General features: G+C 37.8%; 1 protein-coding gene across 1 annotated transcript in view; it reads left to right on the top strand.

Annotated features, from left to right (window-relative positions):
- Positions 1-18,398, top strand: part of RB1 (RB transcriptional corepressor 1) — an 81,120-nt gene that overhangs the window by 16,210 nt on the left and 46,512 nt on the right. Inside the window, exons 7-17 of the mRNA XM_050892935.1 lie at positions 730-840; positions 3,215-3,363; positions 4,089-4,166; positions 6,785-6,894; positions 7,933-8,010; positions 13,540-13,627; positions 14,262-14,378; positions 15,072-15,128; positions 15,217-15,248; positions 15,326-15,402; positions 15,629-15,831. Coding sequence (XP_050748892.1) covers positions 730-840; positions 3,215-3,363; positions 4,089-4,166; positions 6,785-6,894; positions 7,933-8,010; positions 13,540-13,627; positions 14,262-14,378; positions 15,072-15,128; positions 15,217-15,248; positions 15,326-15,402; positions 15,629-15,831 — 1,100 coding nt within the window. The remainder of the gene's footprint in view (positions 1-729; positions 841-3,214; positions 3,364-4,088; positions 4,167-6,784; positions 6,895-7,932; positions 8,011-13,539; positions 13,628-14,261; positions 14,379-15,071; positions 15,129-15,216; positions 15,249-15,325; positions 15,403-15,628; positions 15,832-18,398) is intronic.

Below are 18,398 nucleotides of genomic sequence, written 5' to 3'. Positions count from 1 at the left end.
ATGGGAAACTGAAAAATCCTTTACTTAGGATAAGCACTATTAGCAACCACTAAAACCATCAGAGTGTTATCAACAGTATTCTCCACTAAATCCAAAACACACTGTACCAGCTACTAGGAAGAAAATTAACTCTGTCATAGCTGAAACCAGGACACATATGAATCATAATTTGGGAACAGCTGGAATAATGTAGTTGTAAAAGTGCTCTTAGTGCTAATATTTGTGTGACTTTTAAGTAATTTCATATAAATTTGACAGGCTGAGCATACAGTGTGATAGCATGTTTTGAATTTCTCTTTGCTATATACTAGCAACTCCTGCTTTCTGAATACTTAGCAGCTTTCACAAAGCTTGCGTAAGACCACAAAAAAGAAAGTGAGGAAGAATTGCACGGAAGTGAGAGGTACATGTAGGTAAAATAGTCTACACAGTTACTCCACTATAGTAAAAGGAAAAAGAAATCAGGAAGGGGCACTGAGAGGTAGGAATTTTGTGCACAGTAAATTTATTTATACGTATGCTATCTCTAAAACAACAAATCTCTTAGGAACTGCGAGTTTTAAAATCAATAGCCTTTAAAGAACACTGGCATCCTGTGTGATACTTTCTGAATTCTAATTGTAGTGTTTTATTAAATTAACTTCCAAATCTTTGTTTTTTCAAAATTACGTCTAAAATTCAGTCAGTCATCTCACAAAGGTTTTCTTTACCTTTTGTAAACGTTTGCAGGTAAAGTGTTGCAAGTGGAAGATGACCTGGTGATTTCTTTCCAGTTGTTGCTCTGTGTCTTAGATTATTTTATCAAACTGTCACCTCCTGCTATGCTCAAGGAACCATACAGTAAGGATTTTAGTTTTTTGTTCACTAAAGTAGAAAGTAAATTGGTTTAAATTTCTATTAGAGTCATGCTAACATTCATAATTAACATAATAAAATGTCTTAAGCTTAAAATGGATTTTTTGATGTTTTAGTTCAATTTAGATGATAGTGAACTTGAATGAAATGATCTGAATGTGGCAGTGTACTTAATTCTTTTTTTTTTTTTTTTTTTTTCCTATTCCTACCATCCATTTACGATGTCCTCTGCCCACACAAGTTGTTCAGGGGCTTGTTAAAACAGCAGTTTTACTTTTGTAAAAGAATTCTGGTTCTGGGTAGGTGATGGCTGAGAACTATTATTTAGGTTTGCTTTGAGTTACAAAAGGAAAAGATGGTGCTATGACTGTTGTTTCATTGACATACAGCAGTATGATGACAACAGAAATGTACAAGATACTGGACTATACAGACATTTAAAAGAAATATAAGGTGGATAGACGACCTAATTGCGTGGTAGCTCAGAATAAAATGGTAGAGGTAAAATGTAGATAGTTTTGCTTTTATTACATCCCCTTTGTTATTAGCAAGTGTTTCTTCTTTATTTTAAGTAAAAATATAATGGGTCTTCACTATAGAAACTTCTGTTCAGCAGTAACTTTTTGTACCTTCAGTTTTTATACCTAAGACCTGGAAAACCTCACTAAAAAGGCAGAGAAAGCAAGCATTTACTGTTACTTTCAAAGACAGAATTCTGTTTTCGTTGAATGTTTTCTTCTGCAAGCTACGGAATTGATATACTGAAGTATTTGGAGCCACAGTATGTAGAAAGCAATTTTTTTTATACTAACTCAGTTTATCTGCTGGGTTTGGAAGGGACAGTAGTATTTATAGCCTAAATATACTTGCTTTATTTCTGTGTTTCACAACTGAATACCCACTTGGGTTACAGTGTGATAGAATAGATGAATGTATTCCCTGCTATATTCTTTAAATTCCATGTTTTGGAAGATATTTATCTGACGTAATTATTTGTTGCAGGTAAGAACAAATAACCTGTTTTTTTATACCAAAACTTACTCACTTTTATTCTAATGCCAATGCAAATAAAAGGTGGGAAAGGATGGGCTTGTAGCAAGCAAATCCCAGCCCTCCTCCAGTACTATTCTGAACTTAAATTTGTTGATTGTAGTAGGATAGACATATACTACTGCTTATTTCAGATGTTATAAAGCCATAGTTGGCTTTAATGGGCATCTTTTTCAAAGAACACTGAGTTGAAACAACCTGGTTTTGAACTCTGTTCACGCTGATTTTTTTTTTTTTTTTTTGGTGAAGACTAGGAGCTCATTATTAGAAACAGTTTGGTCCTGTGCATTGTATCTTGAAAAGAAATGCTGCCACTTCAGACTAAATTGCAAATATCGGTATCACTGTCGTAAGTGTAAAGCATTAGATTTCGAACTTGAAGCTGTGTGATGCGTGCAGGTGTGGTGTAGACTGTTACACAGCTTCATTCTTTTAGCAAATAACACAATGTATTTTCAAATCCTCATAACCAAGAGGCTTCACGTTCTAAATGATGTCAAGCTTTATGATCTGACTAAGGCTGAGGGGATTAAGATGCAATCACCCGAGCAGTGTAGTTTGTCAGATTTTCTCAGAACAGTTATCAAATACAAATGAAGTTACAAATGAGAACAGCATGCTGATTAGAGTATCAGTTTTAAACCAACAGTATTTAATGGTATTAATGTATGTTATTAATATAATTCACATATTTCAAGCTGACAATATTGAAGCCGTCTACTTTGAGCTTAACAAAATGAAACATTTTTACCTCACTGAATTAAGGATTTTTGATATCTTCTTTGAGGTGAACTAGTTTTTTTCATACTTGTTTGCCTGGAAGTATTTGGGGAAAGGAGGAATTCCCTGCAGAACCATGTTCCAGGTTCCCACAAGCACTTAAGCCTTGTGTGACTTCGTTAACCTTCAGACACGTAGAGTGAAGTTACTCTTTCAGCTCCTTGTTTCACCCTTCTGTAAAAATAGAAAAAATAACTATTCATCTGTGAAAAGATAAGGCTTTCCTAGCTTTGCAAAACAGATGCTTATTCAAAGCTACTTACAGAAAGTGCTAATACATTCTGTGTTGAATTGCTTTTTAAAAGCAAAATGTCCAAATACTGATACAGGAATTTAAAAATTAGTTTTCTTTTTTTATATGTTTCCTGTAATGACGATTTTTCACCCAGCTGAACAGATGAAAAGGGAAATATTTAAGAGGAGGACCTGAAAAATCATACAAAATTTATATCTCTTTAGGTTTAAAAATTTAAATCTCTTCTTTCTTAAGAAGACTCTAACCTTGTGGTGGTTCTGACTATCTTTCCAGAGTCTGCTGTGACTGCAGTGACTGTTAATGGTTCAGCTCGAACTCCAAGAAGAGGTCAGAACAGGAATACACGTACTTCAAAGCAAATTGATACCGATACAAAAGTTATTGAAGTCCTTTGTAAAGAGCATGATTGTAATTTAGATGAGGTAATGCCTGTGTTTTAAAGTCTGTTAGATCTTGCTGCTAAACCCCATCTGGAATATGCATTTATTTAAATGGTCTTTTTAAATCTTAATAGTTGTGCGTGCTTAACTATTCCCTCAAGTTCAGTAATGAAGGTATTCTACCATTCTATAGTTTCTCTAGTAGGTGGTTTAAGAAAAACAACAAAAAACAAGCCCTTTGGTATGGGTGATAACTTCACCAGGGAAACTGAACTGTGAAGAATGCAGGATGAAGTTATACGCTGATCACAGCGTGTAGTGTGTGGACGCAAGGCTGTTCTGATGGGGTTTCACAGCTGCATCCCGGGATCAGAAAATGTACACAATAAGCACGTTGCTTCTGTGTGGGGTCTTAAAGATCCCAGTCCCCTTTTCCTTCCCCGATAAATCTGTTCCTGTGTAAAAAGGACTGATTTTTTTTTTTTTTTTAATATCAAAGCAGATGATGGAAGTAGAAATACAAGAGGGCTGGGAAGAGTGCAGTTCTTTCCCAGTTTAGTCACTTAATGTTCCAGCAATGGATTATGTGCTGCATGCTTACGTATCACTACATTTTGGATATGTAGGCAATTTCATTTTTGCTTTAGTGAAAACAAAACACAGTGCATTACAGAAGTGTCTCATTTAGTTTCTTGTTAAAGATGTGAAAGCAGTGTATGCGTGGCTGCCTCTGTATGTTGCTAATGTTATGTTTTTTCTTTTTTTAGGTCAAAAATGTGTATTTCACAAGCTTTATTCCTTTCTTGAATTCTATTGGTATTGTAGCTTCAAATGGACTACCAGAGGTAATTTAAGACAGTTCAACAACAGTGCTTTACTTCATGGCAAATTACTTAAGATTCTCTTTATGCGTTGATGAAGTTCTAATAGGTTCTTCTAAAATTGTCTAGCAAAATGCATTGTTTTTCAGGAATGTGGCTTAGCAGGGATTCCAGTATTCATGGAGTATATTTAGTTTCTACATTTGAATTTAATAAATTAATTTCCTGAGGCTGAACCAGTGCTTTTGTTCAAAGCAAAACATGACATAAGAGTTGCATATCCATGATCTTAGTGAGGCCATTAATCTAAAATACAACTATTACAAGTCTCTGAAGTCAGTCTATAAATGCATAGTCTTAAATTACACACCTTAATTTAAATGTAATTGAGACATGTTACTGTAGTCATGTTGGAGAGGTATCTAAAAGATTAGGCTCAGTTTCACAACTGGCAGAGTTTGGACTGCTGTGTCTGTGCAGAATTACTTTCATCTTACTGAGTTGTAGCCTGGATGCAGCAGACTGCCTCTATGCAATGGCGTGCAAGAGTGCACCTGGCCTTAGTAGGTAACTCTTGCAATATATTTACATCCATCATTCTTAAAAGAGTAGGTTTAGCCGTGTGTCACCAATAGATGTGGTAACCTGAAAATAAGCAGCTCTGAAGCTTATCAGATTGAAAGTCTGCAAGATTCAGCCAAGTATATGTTCCATTCAGTTTCATAGTGTGTTGGGTGGGGGACAAAATACAAGACCCACTAAGATCTTACCCTGAAATTCATTTTGGAAGAGATTATCAGCAGCCTGTTTAGACTTCTTAATTTATGGATATATGTAGTTGGGAAGCCCTATATGAACTTCTAGGCAAAGGTCATTATACAGCTTATTCTCAAATTGATGAGGATTCTCATCCAAGGCTGCTCAATTTAAGCATAGTATCAAAACTATCAGTCTAAGACTCTGCTGGTGAAAATTGTATAAAATGATGCATTTGAGGAAAAATCCAGTCACATGATTCTTGCTCCTGAAACTTGAATGCCTGAGGGGATGTTCTAAAACAAAGCAGAAAGTTACGGCTATATTTCAGAGGTAGTCAGTTCGTGTATGTCATCCAACTAACCATCAATCACAGCTGAGATCATCAGTACAATAACTAGTAATATGGGACATTTAAAATGACTTTAATTTTCATAAAAAACCACTGAGCTTTCAGTAAATTTTAATGTTGTTTTGAAAACAAGAAAAGCTTTTGAGGCTTAATTTGTAATTAAAAAAGTAATACTTAAAAAAAGTATTTCATTTGTCTTCATTGTGTGTTTGATGGTCAGGCTTTATGAACTGATGAATAGATTCATTCGGAACTCTTATTTTTGGCTGAAGGTTTCTTCCCAGTTAGCCCAGTGCAGCCATTTTGTTTAAGAGCTGCTGTTTTTTGCAGTGAGAATCTGAAGTTTCTAGAAGTTTTATGAAATACTGAAATATTTTGGACAAAAAGATACATAAGCCATTAGGAATATAATGAAAAATGAAAAGATAATGAAATTATAAAATGAAATGAATAAAGCGAAAATAGGAATCTAAAGATAATCTTTGATTTCATAGTCCTAATCTCAAAGTTTTAACCATGAGATCAGTTTGGAGCAAATTAGTTTGGCAAAGGTAAAAGAAGAGGATAAGGAGCAAAGCTGTGTAGGAGGTATTTGCAGCTTGCTTTTTCTTGGGACTGGGAGGGGACTAATTTGGGTTCATATGCACTGTTGTCTGTTTTTATAGCAGGAGTTTGCTAGAGCACAGCATCATTTAGTATGTTTAAGGGGTCAGGGAACAGATAATTGAGGTGACTGCCTACTTCTGCAGGAGCGCAGCAGCAGATTTGAAGTTGAGGCTAGTACCTCGCCCTGACAAAAAAATTCCAGACTTCCAGTTAGTCATTCAAAATAAAAAAAACCCAACAAACCAAACAACAAAAAACCAACAACAAACTTTTCCATGCAAAATGAAGTCATACCAATATGGGATCTAATCAACTAGGAAACTTTTAACAGTAATTTAAAAAACAACAATGTGGATATGAAATAACAGTCTATGTTTTCGTAGAAATAGGCATGTCTCTTAATATTTGTAGTGGTGTAGTTTTTAATATGGAATGGGAAAACTCTTACACTCAGAACAAGAGGGTCTGATTTTGGGTCCTGGCCTTCATCTCCAAACCAGCAGAGACAGGGACCTAGTGGATTGTCTCGCAGCTGTTCTAAGGACACTCATACTACATGTCCTGCTCTTAGAGACACTTTTTTCTTCTGGAAGGAAAGATTTAAAAGCTGGAAACATCAGTTTGATTTACAGGTCTGTCTCCCACTCTAGCTATTTTTAGCTCTTCTACAGTGTCAAGACCTACATTTCTTCAAAAAAGTCTCATGATCTTGAATTGTTTTCTCTTCTAAAAGATTATCTTTGTGCGTGGGAATGATAATTTTCCTCTGGGTATGTTTCAGCTGTTTGTGTAAGAAGTGACTTTGTGAGCTCCAAGGTCATTCTCTTAGCATTTCAGCATTGTATTCATGAGGTAGGACTAGCTTATATTATTCAGTGAATTGTCAAACTTGTTCCTATAATACAAAGTTTTTTCAATGTTTTTTGAGGTTGAGGTTCTCTCAAAACAGTATGATGAGCTCTATCTCAACAACAAAGATATAGACGCAAGATTATTTCTGGATCACGATGAAACTCTACAGCCTGATGTCATAGCATGGTAATATTTACGTTTACTGCTTTCATTTTATAACAGAAAATGTGAACTTGTGTTGATTTCTCCATTTGCCCGCCCCCCCCGCTGCGTGTTCTAAATGGAGATCTCTGTATCTTGTTGATCTCCTAGGTTTCTAGTTCAGCTAAGATATTTCTGGAAACCCCAGCCTTGCTTTACATTATAGCTTAAATAATTAGAAAACGTATGACTGTGACTACTTAAAATGATTTGGAAGCTCTACTCTAATTCTTACTCTGTGCAAGCCCCTGTCGTCCAGGGGAAGCTGAGGAATTGTGAGGAGGCGGCTGAGGCCATGTCATGCTAGTTGATTAGATATGCCCGAGGCGGTGTTACAGCTCTGGGGCCAGCTGGCATGGAATGGCGTGGGTCCTCACTGTCCAGCTCCTCCTTCCTAAAACCGGCTGGTGGCATTTGGAAGCTGCCTGCTGGGAGTGGTCCTCAGGCCGTTCCAACTTCTGACCTGTACCCACAGACTGGGGAATGGTAGTTTGCATGGGACAGAAATATGCCATGGATGGTTTAGCAGAATAAACAGTTGACTACCAGTGTCCAGACACATTCCCTGGTGCTGTTCAGTAATACAGATGTATTTGAATTCTTTTAGTCATACTCTAAAATTCCAGTGGTTCCTGGCAATTCAACATTTCCGTAACTTTGCCTAATGTGAGATCACGATGTGAGTCTGAGACTTTATCTATGCTAGAAAAATGCATATGTTTAAAATTGGATTAAAATGGAGTTAATACTAGCTGTATGTGTAAATTAAGTTGCTATAAATAGAACTCTAGAAAAAAAATAAAGTTGGAAGGGAACTTTGGAGGTCATCTAGTCCAACATTCTGCTCAAAGCAGATCTACTTGGGAATTTAAATTACATTGTTCTAACAGCTGGAGTGGTTGGACGTCTAGATCTTCTAAAAATCTGTTCCACAGTTTTTTCTGCAGATTAATCAGTCTTTATAGAAAACATTCTTTTTTGAATTACATTAGTACTTCATAAGTTTGTTTTCCATTTCTGTAGCTCACAGTTGGAGAGGACACCACTAAAAAACAATCCAGATGAGGAACTTAATCTTATACTTCCACAGACTCCTGTTCGGTATGAGTTTTTCTTTTAGGCTGTGTTCTTTTGTTTAATATCCTAACTAGAAATATTCATCTAGAGTAGTTTTTCGAATTTTAAAGCAACTATTTTGTTTTTCATAAAACAGACTGTAGTTCTGGTCACTAATGAGCAGTGAGCATGTACTGAGGGGTGCTGAGTGCCCTCAGTTCCTGGTGAAGTTTTTGGAAAACAGAGAAAAAGCTTTTTACTGAGTTGTCTTAAGAAGTGCAAGATGTCTGTAAAATAGATTACTGTATTCGTTCTTGTGAGAATGCACCTTTATACTTCCATGGTAGTACTTTTGTCTGCTATAGTTCCATCTTCCTTTCCCATCTTTACTCTAGCTCTGTATCTTCTGGCTTCCTTTCTTGATACCAAATTGTGTATGCACACACATTTCTTCTCCCGTGATCTTTCTCTTCTTAGTATTCTTTTTTCTGTATGGGAAGATTAACATTTCAGAGTACCAAAATTTCACCCCACCCCCCCCGCCCCCATATTGGGAAGATGAACATTTCAGAGTGCCAACATATTTTGGTCTATCGGGAAAATGGACAGGTTTGAACAATCAAATGCAGAAAACCTGCAACCTTGGATTCAGTTAACCAAAGGAAAGGAGATTTGCATGTACCATTTTTCCTTTGTGCCACATAGTTTTTTGACAAAATCAGTATGTTTTTGCCTGATGGTGCTTAGAAATTCCTGGACACTCAAGAACCAACCAGCTGTGTCACTGCAATGCCATGTGCTACGTGGACAAACAGAGAAGTGTTTGTGCAGGCAGTCATTCTTAAGGTGTCAGGTTTAATAAAATCAGACAGTGAAGTTCTTGTTCCATGCTTGCTGTATAAATGCCTTTCATTTTAGCGTACTATAGAGATGAGAGAAGTTAAAATATTGTACCCTTAATTATTACTTCAGTTTTCTCAAATGAGTAAAATTATTTTTGTTTTTATTAAAAATACTTCTACAGTGTTTACATGCTTGTGGAAGAATGAATTAGACTCTGGGCTTGTGCATCCACTGTAAATCTGCTAAATGCCATCTGCAGAAACTAATTGTTTTCTAGCCAACAGAGCAGTAAGGTTCTGAAAAGCTTCTTCATAAAAATAGTAAAAGGAGACATGCAGCTGAGAGAGAGATGGATCAGTATATGAAAGAACTTTTAATCACCTGTGACTGTGAAAGGTTTTATTTGATTGCCTTAGTGGTCCCTTTTAGTCTTACGCTTCAAATCTTTAACTGCCAGTGATGCTTTTTTAGCAGTAAAGGCATCAGTTTGCCTTTCGGTTCCCAGACTGAATGTGTGTTATCAGGAACTGGACTGTCTATGATGTGCAGCGTATTTAACAAGAAGGTCATTGACAATAAATCCCCTTTTTGACAAATATAGATAGCTTGTTGTTGACAGTTTTCAGTTATACTAGCATTTAAAAAAGCCCTCTAACACTGTGAAAGATGCTTCATTAAAGTTCTTGACATGCAAGTCTTATTAAGAAAGTCCAGGAACACCAAGTTTCTGCATTGCTAAAAAATTGAAATGTGCTAAACCAGCTCTGATCTTGAGAGGAGGTCTAATGAGATCATAGAATCATAGAATGGTTTGGGTTGGAAGGGACCTTTAAAGATCATCTAATTCCAACCCCCCCTGCCATGGGCAGGAACACCTTCCACTAGAGCAGGCTGCTCAAAGCCCCATCCAACCTGGCCTTGAACACTTCCAGGGATGGGGCATCCACAACGTCTCTGGGCAACCTGTTCTAGTGCCTCACCACCCTCACAGTGAAGAACTTCTTCCTTACATCTAATGTAAATCTACCCTCTTTCAGTTTAAAGCCATTACCCCTTGTCCTATGACTACATGCCATTGTAAAAAGTGCCTCGGGCTTTCTTGTAGGCCCCCTTTAGGTACTGGAAGGCTGCTAAGGCCCCCTTTATGTACTGGAAGGCTGCTATAAGGTCTCCCCGGAGCTTTCTCTTCTCCAGGCTGAACCACCCCAACTCTCTCAGCCTGTCTTCATAGGAGAGGGGCTCCAGCCCTGTGATCATTTTCATGGCCCTCTGGACTCACTCCAACAGGTCCATGTCTTTCTTATGCTGGGGGCCCCAGAGCTGAATGCAGTATTTAGATTCTCTCCATCCACGCTTGGGCTTTTCTCTGAGTTTTCCAAAACTGATGCCATTTAAGACAGTTCAAGTGAAGGCTTATTCACCGGCAGCGATTTGGGCTGTAGTAACTGTTTTTCATAGAGCCACAGAAGTGTCACTAGATGGCAGTAAACCTTTGATCACCAGCATAGAGTGGAAAGTGTATCATTAACTCTCCCTGCATTAAGTAGAACCCCTTACAGGTTATGTTGAAAGCACCATACTTACTACTTTCAATCTTCTTATAACGTCTTCCTTCCGGACCTAGACACTTAGGATCTGCTCTAAAGCCCACTGAAATTGGTGAGAATCTAATAATTTTCATCAGAGGATTTGTATCTGGTCATTTATATAGAAAGCAGTAGATAAAATGGGTGTAAGTACTAGTTCAGAGCATAATGAGAATGGATTGTGTGTTTTCATTTTAGTTTTTCCCACTGTCCTTATGCTTTTCCTTATCACTAGTAGAGTTTTGGTAGAAGTGATTTTACCAAAACCACCTAAAAAGTAGGTTAAAGAAAAATGCATCTTTGCACTACTACAGTTGTAATGATAGAACATATTTTTCTTCTTTCTCCACCTATTTTCTGAGTGATATAAGCCAAAGTGAGGTTAAATAGCACAGAAATTTAAAACAAACAAACAAAAAACCCCACCAAAAACCATAATGAAAAATTCAGAAAGTAACAATACCACTGGAAGAATTAAACTGTTTCTTAGATGTTAGGAGAGAAATTAATACATTAACCTTTCTAAAGAATAAAACTTAATGCTATTGCTTAATACAGAACTTGAAATATGTTTTAACAAAAAAGCCAGGCCACATTAGTACTTATGGATGTACTAGATATATTATTAGTTCTATATATATGTGCAAATAATAAAGGCATAATAATACATGATATCCCCAAAAGCTGGAAATGTGGGATGTTTAGATGCTATATCATGCACATATCTGCTTGTCCTGTATGACAAGATCATTATTGTTCTTATTTTCCCACCTATAGCTATTTCAGTTACCTTGTGGCATGCTATTTGAGAAGAAGCCATGTTCTGTTATCTTAAAATAATGATCTTTCTGAAAGTAATGAAAAATGTTTGTCATCAGTATTTCGGTTCCAGAAGAGAAACTGAAAAATGCTTTCTTCAGAGAGATATACACTCACCCTAACAAGGCATTTAACTTTGTGGAATAAACAACAGGATCCTATGCACTTGTCTTAAGAATATTCTTAATTCTTTAAATTATTACAGCTTTTCTGAAATACTGCTGTTACTTCTGTTAGCTTTAATAGTTTTCTACGTTAAGACGTTGGATATGAATCAATGGATATTACTTGTGGTTTTGAATCTGTTTTTAGCAAGAAAATTGTAGGCATTAAGTAGAGATACAAATAGTTTTTATGTCAGTGTGGGTTTTTTTTTCTTTACTCTGTACCTGTAAAATAATGCCAATAAGATCATACGTGGAGGCATACTTCAATACTTCAGTATATCCAAGTTCATAGAATCATAGAATAGTTTGGGTTGGAAGGGACCTTTAAAGGTCATCTAGTCCAACCCCCCCTGCAGTGAGCAGGGACGTCTTCAACTAGACCAGGTTGCTCAGAGCCCTATACAACCTGACCTTGAATGTTTCCAGCGATGGGGCATCTACCACCTCTCTGGGCAACCTGTTCCTGTGTTTCACCACCTTCACAGTGAAGAACTACTTCCTTACATCTAATGTAAATCTACCCTCTTCTAGTTTAAAACCATTACCCCTTGTCCTATCACAACAGGCCCTACTAAAAAGTCTGTCCCCATCTTTCTTTTAAGCCCCCTTTATGTATTGAAAGGCCGCCATAAGGTCTCCCTGGATCCTTCTCTTCTCCGGGCTGAACAACCCCAACTCTCTCAGCCTTTCTTCATAGGAGAGGTGTTCCAGCCCTCTGATCATTTTTGTGGCCCTCCTCTCGGCCCGCTCCAACAGGTCCATGTCTTTCCTGTGCTGAGGACTCCAGAGCTGGATGCAGTACTCCAGGTGGGGTCTCACGAGAGAGGAGCAGAGGGGCAGAATCACCTCCCTCGACCTGCTGGCCACGCTTCTTTTGATGCAGCCCAGGATACGGTTGGCCTTCTGGGCTGCGAGCACACACTGCCGGCTCATGTCCAGCTTTTCATCCACCAGCACCATCCACCACCCAACAACCCAAGTCCTTCTCTGCAGGGCTGTTCTCAATCCCTTCATCCTGCAGCCTGTATTGATACCAGGGGTTGCCCCAACCCAGGTGCAGGACCTTGCACTTGGCCTTGTTGAACCTCATGAGGTTCACGTGGGCCCACTTCTCGAGCTTGTCCAGGTCCCTCTGGATGGCATTCCATCCCTCAGGTGTGTCAACTGCACCCCTCAGCTTGGAGTCATCTGCAAACTTGCTGAGGGTGCACTCGATCCCACTGTCTATGTCATTGATGAAGATATTAAACAGTACTGGTCCCAAGTTAATAAAATGTTATTCGTATTTTTATTTACTTTTAATCTAGACAATAAAGAATTTTTGTTCTACTTTTTAAGAAGATATTGTTTGTATTTCTTGGGAACACTGAAAAATTTCTTTAATGTCCACATCCTTTTCCCTACCCATAATACTTTAAAAGTTAAGAAGATTTTATATTTAAGATCCTTCTAACCTAGCTATGTATACAGCAGGTAGAATAAGGATTACTGAAATCATAACCTCTCTATTGGAAATAGAAGGAATTGGAGTTAAAGTAAGAATTTAAGTTTTAACGTGACTTTTGGGTTCAGATCCAGGGAGGGATAAGACTGTATTCTCATGCCATTGCCAACAGGAATATTGACAGCTCTGCCTCTGAAAAGCATGGGTTTTTCAAAGCATCTATGTTAAAAAGGCTGTATTTTCTTGTGACTGCCATATTTTAATACATCTTTCTTATTACACTTGTGAACAGGTGACTTGAAACATTAAAGCTGTCTTCATTCACCAGTCTTTTGTATTATTTTTATACAAAAGCCAAAGTGTTTTTTTTGTTAGGGAGTTGCTTGATTTAACTGAATATTTTCACATGCAAGGATTGCAATTCCACTATTTTATTGCTTTTAAAAGTGCTTGTTAGTGTTTATTACTTAATGTATGTTCTTTTGGTTGTTTACTTATGGATTGTAATAATTCTAATAATTAGATGAATTAGATTATTAAAACTCATGATCGTTAACACAGTACAGCAGTTTTGCCCAACACGTTGTTTGATAACTGAGTTAAGAACTAAAATAATAATTTTGTTGTTGTTGTTGTTAGTAAAATTGCTGTTCAGTTTCTGGAAACTGTCAAATTAACCTTAATGTTTATTATGTATTTTGTTGTGTTTTTCCAGAGCTGCAATGAATAACATTCAGCAATTGATTATGATTTTAAACTCAGCAACTGATAAACCATCAGATACTCTCATAATGTATTTCAATGTAAGTGACTAGAAGGAAGATTTGTGAAAGATTCTTGGAATTATCACTCAAGTAAAAAGTACACATAGAGATCTGATGCACATGTTTTGGGAACTCCTTTATTAACAACCTTTTTTAAGAAGTACATTTTAATTGGGATGGTTTAAATGTAATTAATCATTTTAGAAAGCACTTTTATCTAACCGATGTGTACTAGAACCTTATAAGTTCTTAAATCTTTTTGTTACTGCACTAAATATTAAGGTTTATTTATGTATGTATCAGATGGAAAAAGAAGGGGATATAAAAGGGAGACAAAGAAGAGAAGGAGGATGTCCTCACAGAGGATCTCTTGTGTCCACATTGAGCAACTTAAGCATATTTCTAACTTTAAAGACGTTAATGTCAGTGGTACTACTCATATTAGTTGGGTTAGTTGCAGCTAGTTGCCTGTGAGACATGAAATTGTAGTTACTGGAAATTGTTGAACATATACAATGATTTTATCTTTTTTAAATACTTATGCTAATGAGCTGATTGAAAGATGTTACAAAGTGAAGCAGGACTAACGTGATTAAATCATTAAAATGTTTTTGAAGTAAAATGTCCTTTCGTTGCCTTTCCTGCCTCTGTCCTCCTTCCTGTACTTTATTAGAATTGCACAGTGAACCCTAAGGATAGTATCCTGAAAAGAGTGGAAAGCCTTGACCACATCTTCAAGAAGAAATTTGCTGAAGCAGTTGGACAGGGATGTGCTGAAATTGGCTCACAGGTAACTAGCGTTTTGGATGAGTATTACTCATTTGAACTCTGTTGGTACTAGCTAACATGAGACCTGACTTATTGACTGTCCTCCTTCAATGCAGATCAATGATGGTAAAAAGTAACGATACTCTTTTCAACTTGAGGAATGGACATGTGTTTTTTTCTAAAGCTCTGTAAAGATAGTATTCAACAAATTATTCTTAATATATAAGGAGCAATAGGAAGTAGGTGGAAATAAGCTGGAAATGCTTTCATGAAGAATGGGAAAATTGCTGGGCAAAATACATTTAGTGAAACATATACTTGCATTCATTAAGGTAACTTAGCCTAAAATGGTGCAAGGTGACTCACTTCCTTATAAAATCAGTAGGCCAGCTGTGCTTTCTTACAAGATTTTGGAAAGCAAATCCAAAGTTTGTACTCAACAGTCTCCTGTTTGTCAGCACTGTTTTTTATCCTGTTAGCTGTGAATTAACGTAAACTTAATTAATCAGTCTTCATGTGGTTGTGGTAGGCACAAACCCTAGTAGCCTTTGAGGCCTCTCCAGTACTATTGGCAAATGGAGCTGGGGACAATGACTTCTTTATGGTGGCTCTTCCAGAAAACGGAAATGTCCTGAATCATTAAAACATGAGAGTCTGCCTGTGGTAGTCTGTTAAAACTTCTTGTAATATTCTTGAATTTCTTCTTTTTTAACAGAGATATAAGCTTGGAGTACGTCTGTATTACAGAGTAATGGAGTCTATGCTGAAGTCGGTAAGTTTAGTACTGGTAGCTTAGTACTGGCATTCCATTTAAAAATACTAAGAATATTCAGAAGTTTGGTTTGATTTATGTATTTCAGGAGGAAGAGCGCCTCTCAGTGCAGAATTTCAGGTATGTGCCCATAAAATGTTATTGAAGTCTGCTATTTTAGTGTTAGGACAAGTATTAATAACTTTCTTTTTCCTTAGCAAACTTCTGAATGATAACGTCTTCCACACATCTCTTCTGGCATGTGCTGTTGAGGTTGTCATGGCTACATATGGCAGTAAGTTGCATCTAAAGTGCTAAATAGCATTGTTGTTTATTGATAATTATTGCTATTTGTTCTAATATATAAAATATAATAAAAAGCAAAAAAAAAAGTGCTCAGAAATTTCTGAACTAGCAATGATTTGATAAATACAAAAAGGAAAAAACGTCAGAAGTGAAAGGATGTAGTACTCTTGATAATATTGATAATACTCTTGATAAGAAGTCCGTCTTCCCTGCAGGAAATGCTTCACAAAGTGATGGTACCAGTGCTGAAACAGACTTGTCTTTCCCATGGATTCTCAATGTATTTGATTTAAAAGCTTTTGACTTCTACAAGGTGATTGAAAGCTTTATTAAAGCGGAGCCAAGCCTAACAAGGGAAATGATAAAGCATCTAGAACGCTGTGAACATCGAATTATGGAGTCTCTTGCTTGGCAATCTGTAAGTAATGCTTTAAAGTAGTATTTGTCCGTGTGTAACATGCATATCTAGAAAAAGGAAATCACACCCAACGCTGTAAAATAGGTTGTGGTCTTGCTGAGATTTATTTCTAGCAAAATAAATTACAAGAGCAAAACAAGATTAGTTTTGGCATGTCTTCAGGTTTTGAAAAAAAGAGGTATATCAGAAGAAGTCGATGTAGCTCTGCAGATTTACGTGATTGTAAGCCAACATCATCTTACTAGTCTGGCATGAATCATAAGGGTAATACCCTTAAACGGTATTTTGGTGCCAAAGACAAGGCAATAAATTCTATGCTTTTATTGGTAAGTTAATTTTTATCCAGTTGCTATTCCCACTTGGCAATAGGGCCTTAGTTCTGTGCATCTGCTATGTTTGTTAATAGTACTTAAAATATTGATTCGCATTGTCCTTTGCGCTTCAGTCACTTTGGTATTTTTGGATGCCATTAAAATAAAATGCTGGGAGGTTGGGTTGTTTTTTTAGGCTGGATCTCAGTAAATCAAACGTTGTTTCTTTATATTGTGTGTTACTTATAAACCAAAAATATGCTATTAATGCCACAAAATAGGAGATTATAAAGATTGATAATTTTGACCAGAGAGACATAAAGCAACTGTTCAAGAACCCATCCCATATCTTATAGTTCTGGGAAGTTTAAAAAACATGGTATGCCGTAGCTAATGGGATAGTTTAATCGTGAAGCAAGCTGTATTTTCAGGGTAATCTGTGCTTGGTTTGTGTACGACTTCAGACTGAAAAGTTAACAGTTTTCTAGTATGGGTAATACTTTACCGGGCTGTGGGGTTATACTCCTAGCTTCAAAGAGCATTGTTGTGCCTGGGCAGCGAGACCCCCATCCACGTTCAGGTTTCTAGCTCAGGAGAAGCATACTGGCCTCAGGGTTGCGTGGAAGCAGTTGCCATGCTTCAAGCTGAATCTTGTACCAGCCAGCCCTTGCCACTCGATTTTCCTTGCTGACGAAGTCAGTGGGCACATGTGGCTCTCTGAATATGCCCTGTTATGAAGGTGACCTTTCCATTGGGGGAGCCAAGACTTATCCAGCTCCACGCTCATCACCACGACACTGTATGTACCCCAGGATTTCTGGTGCAGTACTATAGCTGCTGTACCAGAGTGTAAATTTTTCCCTCTGTGATGCTTTTGCATGTTTGTTTGGTGTCTTGGGAAATGCACATGGCCTCTCCATTGCTTTATGAAATTCTTCGTGGTTTTGCCATTCTTTGAATAAGACTGCCTGAAAGCACTTGAGGCTGAGAGCCTTTTACCAGAGCCTACAGAAACAGGGAAAATGAGGCTGTATTTCAAGAGGCAGGCAGTATTTTAAGAAGGTTGCAGGCATATAAAAAGTGCTTATTTGAGAGTTGTAATATTCAGAGGACAAAAAGCAGAGGTACAGATACCCAAGTTTGACTCTCTGCAAGCAAAAAGTGGCTCCTGCTACCTTCTGCAAACCAGTTTGAAGTCAGCTTACTGATCAGCAATAAGCCATATCTACCAGTTTCTACCCAGTAATTCAAGCACTGCATTGCAGATAATCTGATTTGCACTTGAGCTTTCAGACTGGAAAATCCAAAGCATTGCGTTTTCAAAAGTTGCGGGTGTAGTTGCAGGCTTTTGTGAAACAAATCATAACGTCAACAACAAGCACAGGGTTATTTCAAGTTTTCTGAGTGCTCTGTTTGAATGTGTTTTAATGTATTGAATCTGTCTTCTTGAGTTTCCAGAGGTACACATTTGGTACTGTTTTGGGGTGGCTTATATAGCTGATGAGTGTTAATAGAATAGTCCAGTTGGAAGGGACCTACAATGGTCAGCTAGTGCCAGTAAGGTACGTGGAGTGGAGCACAGTGCAGGGGATAAAAAGAAATGTGCAGTACGCATATCCAAGGGCCCTTCTGCTTCATTGGCCTGTGTGTCATGCTCACCTGCATCTCCCCCAGCGCAGGACAGTGTGCAGTCTCCTGTTGCCAGAGGTTTGTCGCTAGAGGGCACAGCAGGGTTCCCTCAAAAGCTGAGGGAAGCCGTGGCAGCCAGCTACGGGCAGTTGGAGCCTGTGTACAGGCACCCTGTGATTCTGCACTGGCCTCCATTGCCTCCTCCAGCTGCCCATAGGGGAAAGGGTGCGATTTGTAAGCAGCAGACTGCATAGTGGTGGCTCGGGAGACGAGAAGCAGTGAAACATTATCTGTGCTAAAATGTCTTGCGGAGTCCCTGGGTCACTGCAGTGAAGGACCTGAGGCCCATACGTTGTAAGGCTGCACATAGAAACTTAAAGCTATGAGTCCTCTAAGTGCAGAAAATCCACCCGTGCCTCACATCTAAATATTGGCTGGTTTAGTCTGAAAAGTGTAACTTATTAGCAACAGGAGAAAATGCTTCCGTGGCTGACTTGCAAGGCTGTTGAGGTCAGGTGTCCCAGAAGGGTTCAGCTAGTGAATGAAGGAGTGGTTTACCATATTCTTCTGCAGTTCATTACCTGCATATTGTCTCCATGTAATGGTGTACAAGGTTTACAAAGTGTC

This window comes from Gymnogyps californianus, chromosome 1, assembly GCF_018139145.2.
Source record: "Gymnogyps californianus isolate 813 chromosome 1, ASM1813914v2, whole genome shotgun sequence".
In the NCBI taxonomy this organism is placed as follows: Eukaryota; Metazoa; Chordata; class Aves; order Accipitriformes; family Cathartidae; genus Gymnogyps; species Gymnogyps californianus.
The sequence above is the reverse complement of the archived record's forward strand: the minus strand, read 5'-3'. Positions and strand labels throughout refer to the sequence as shown.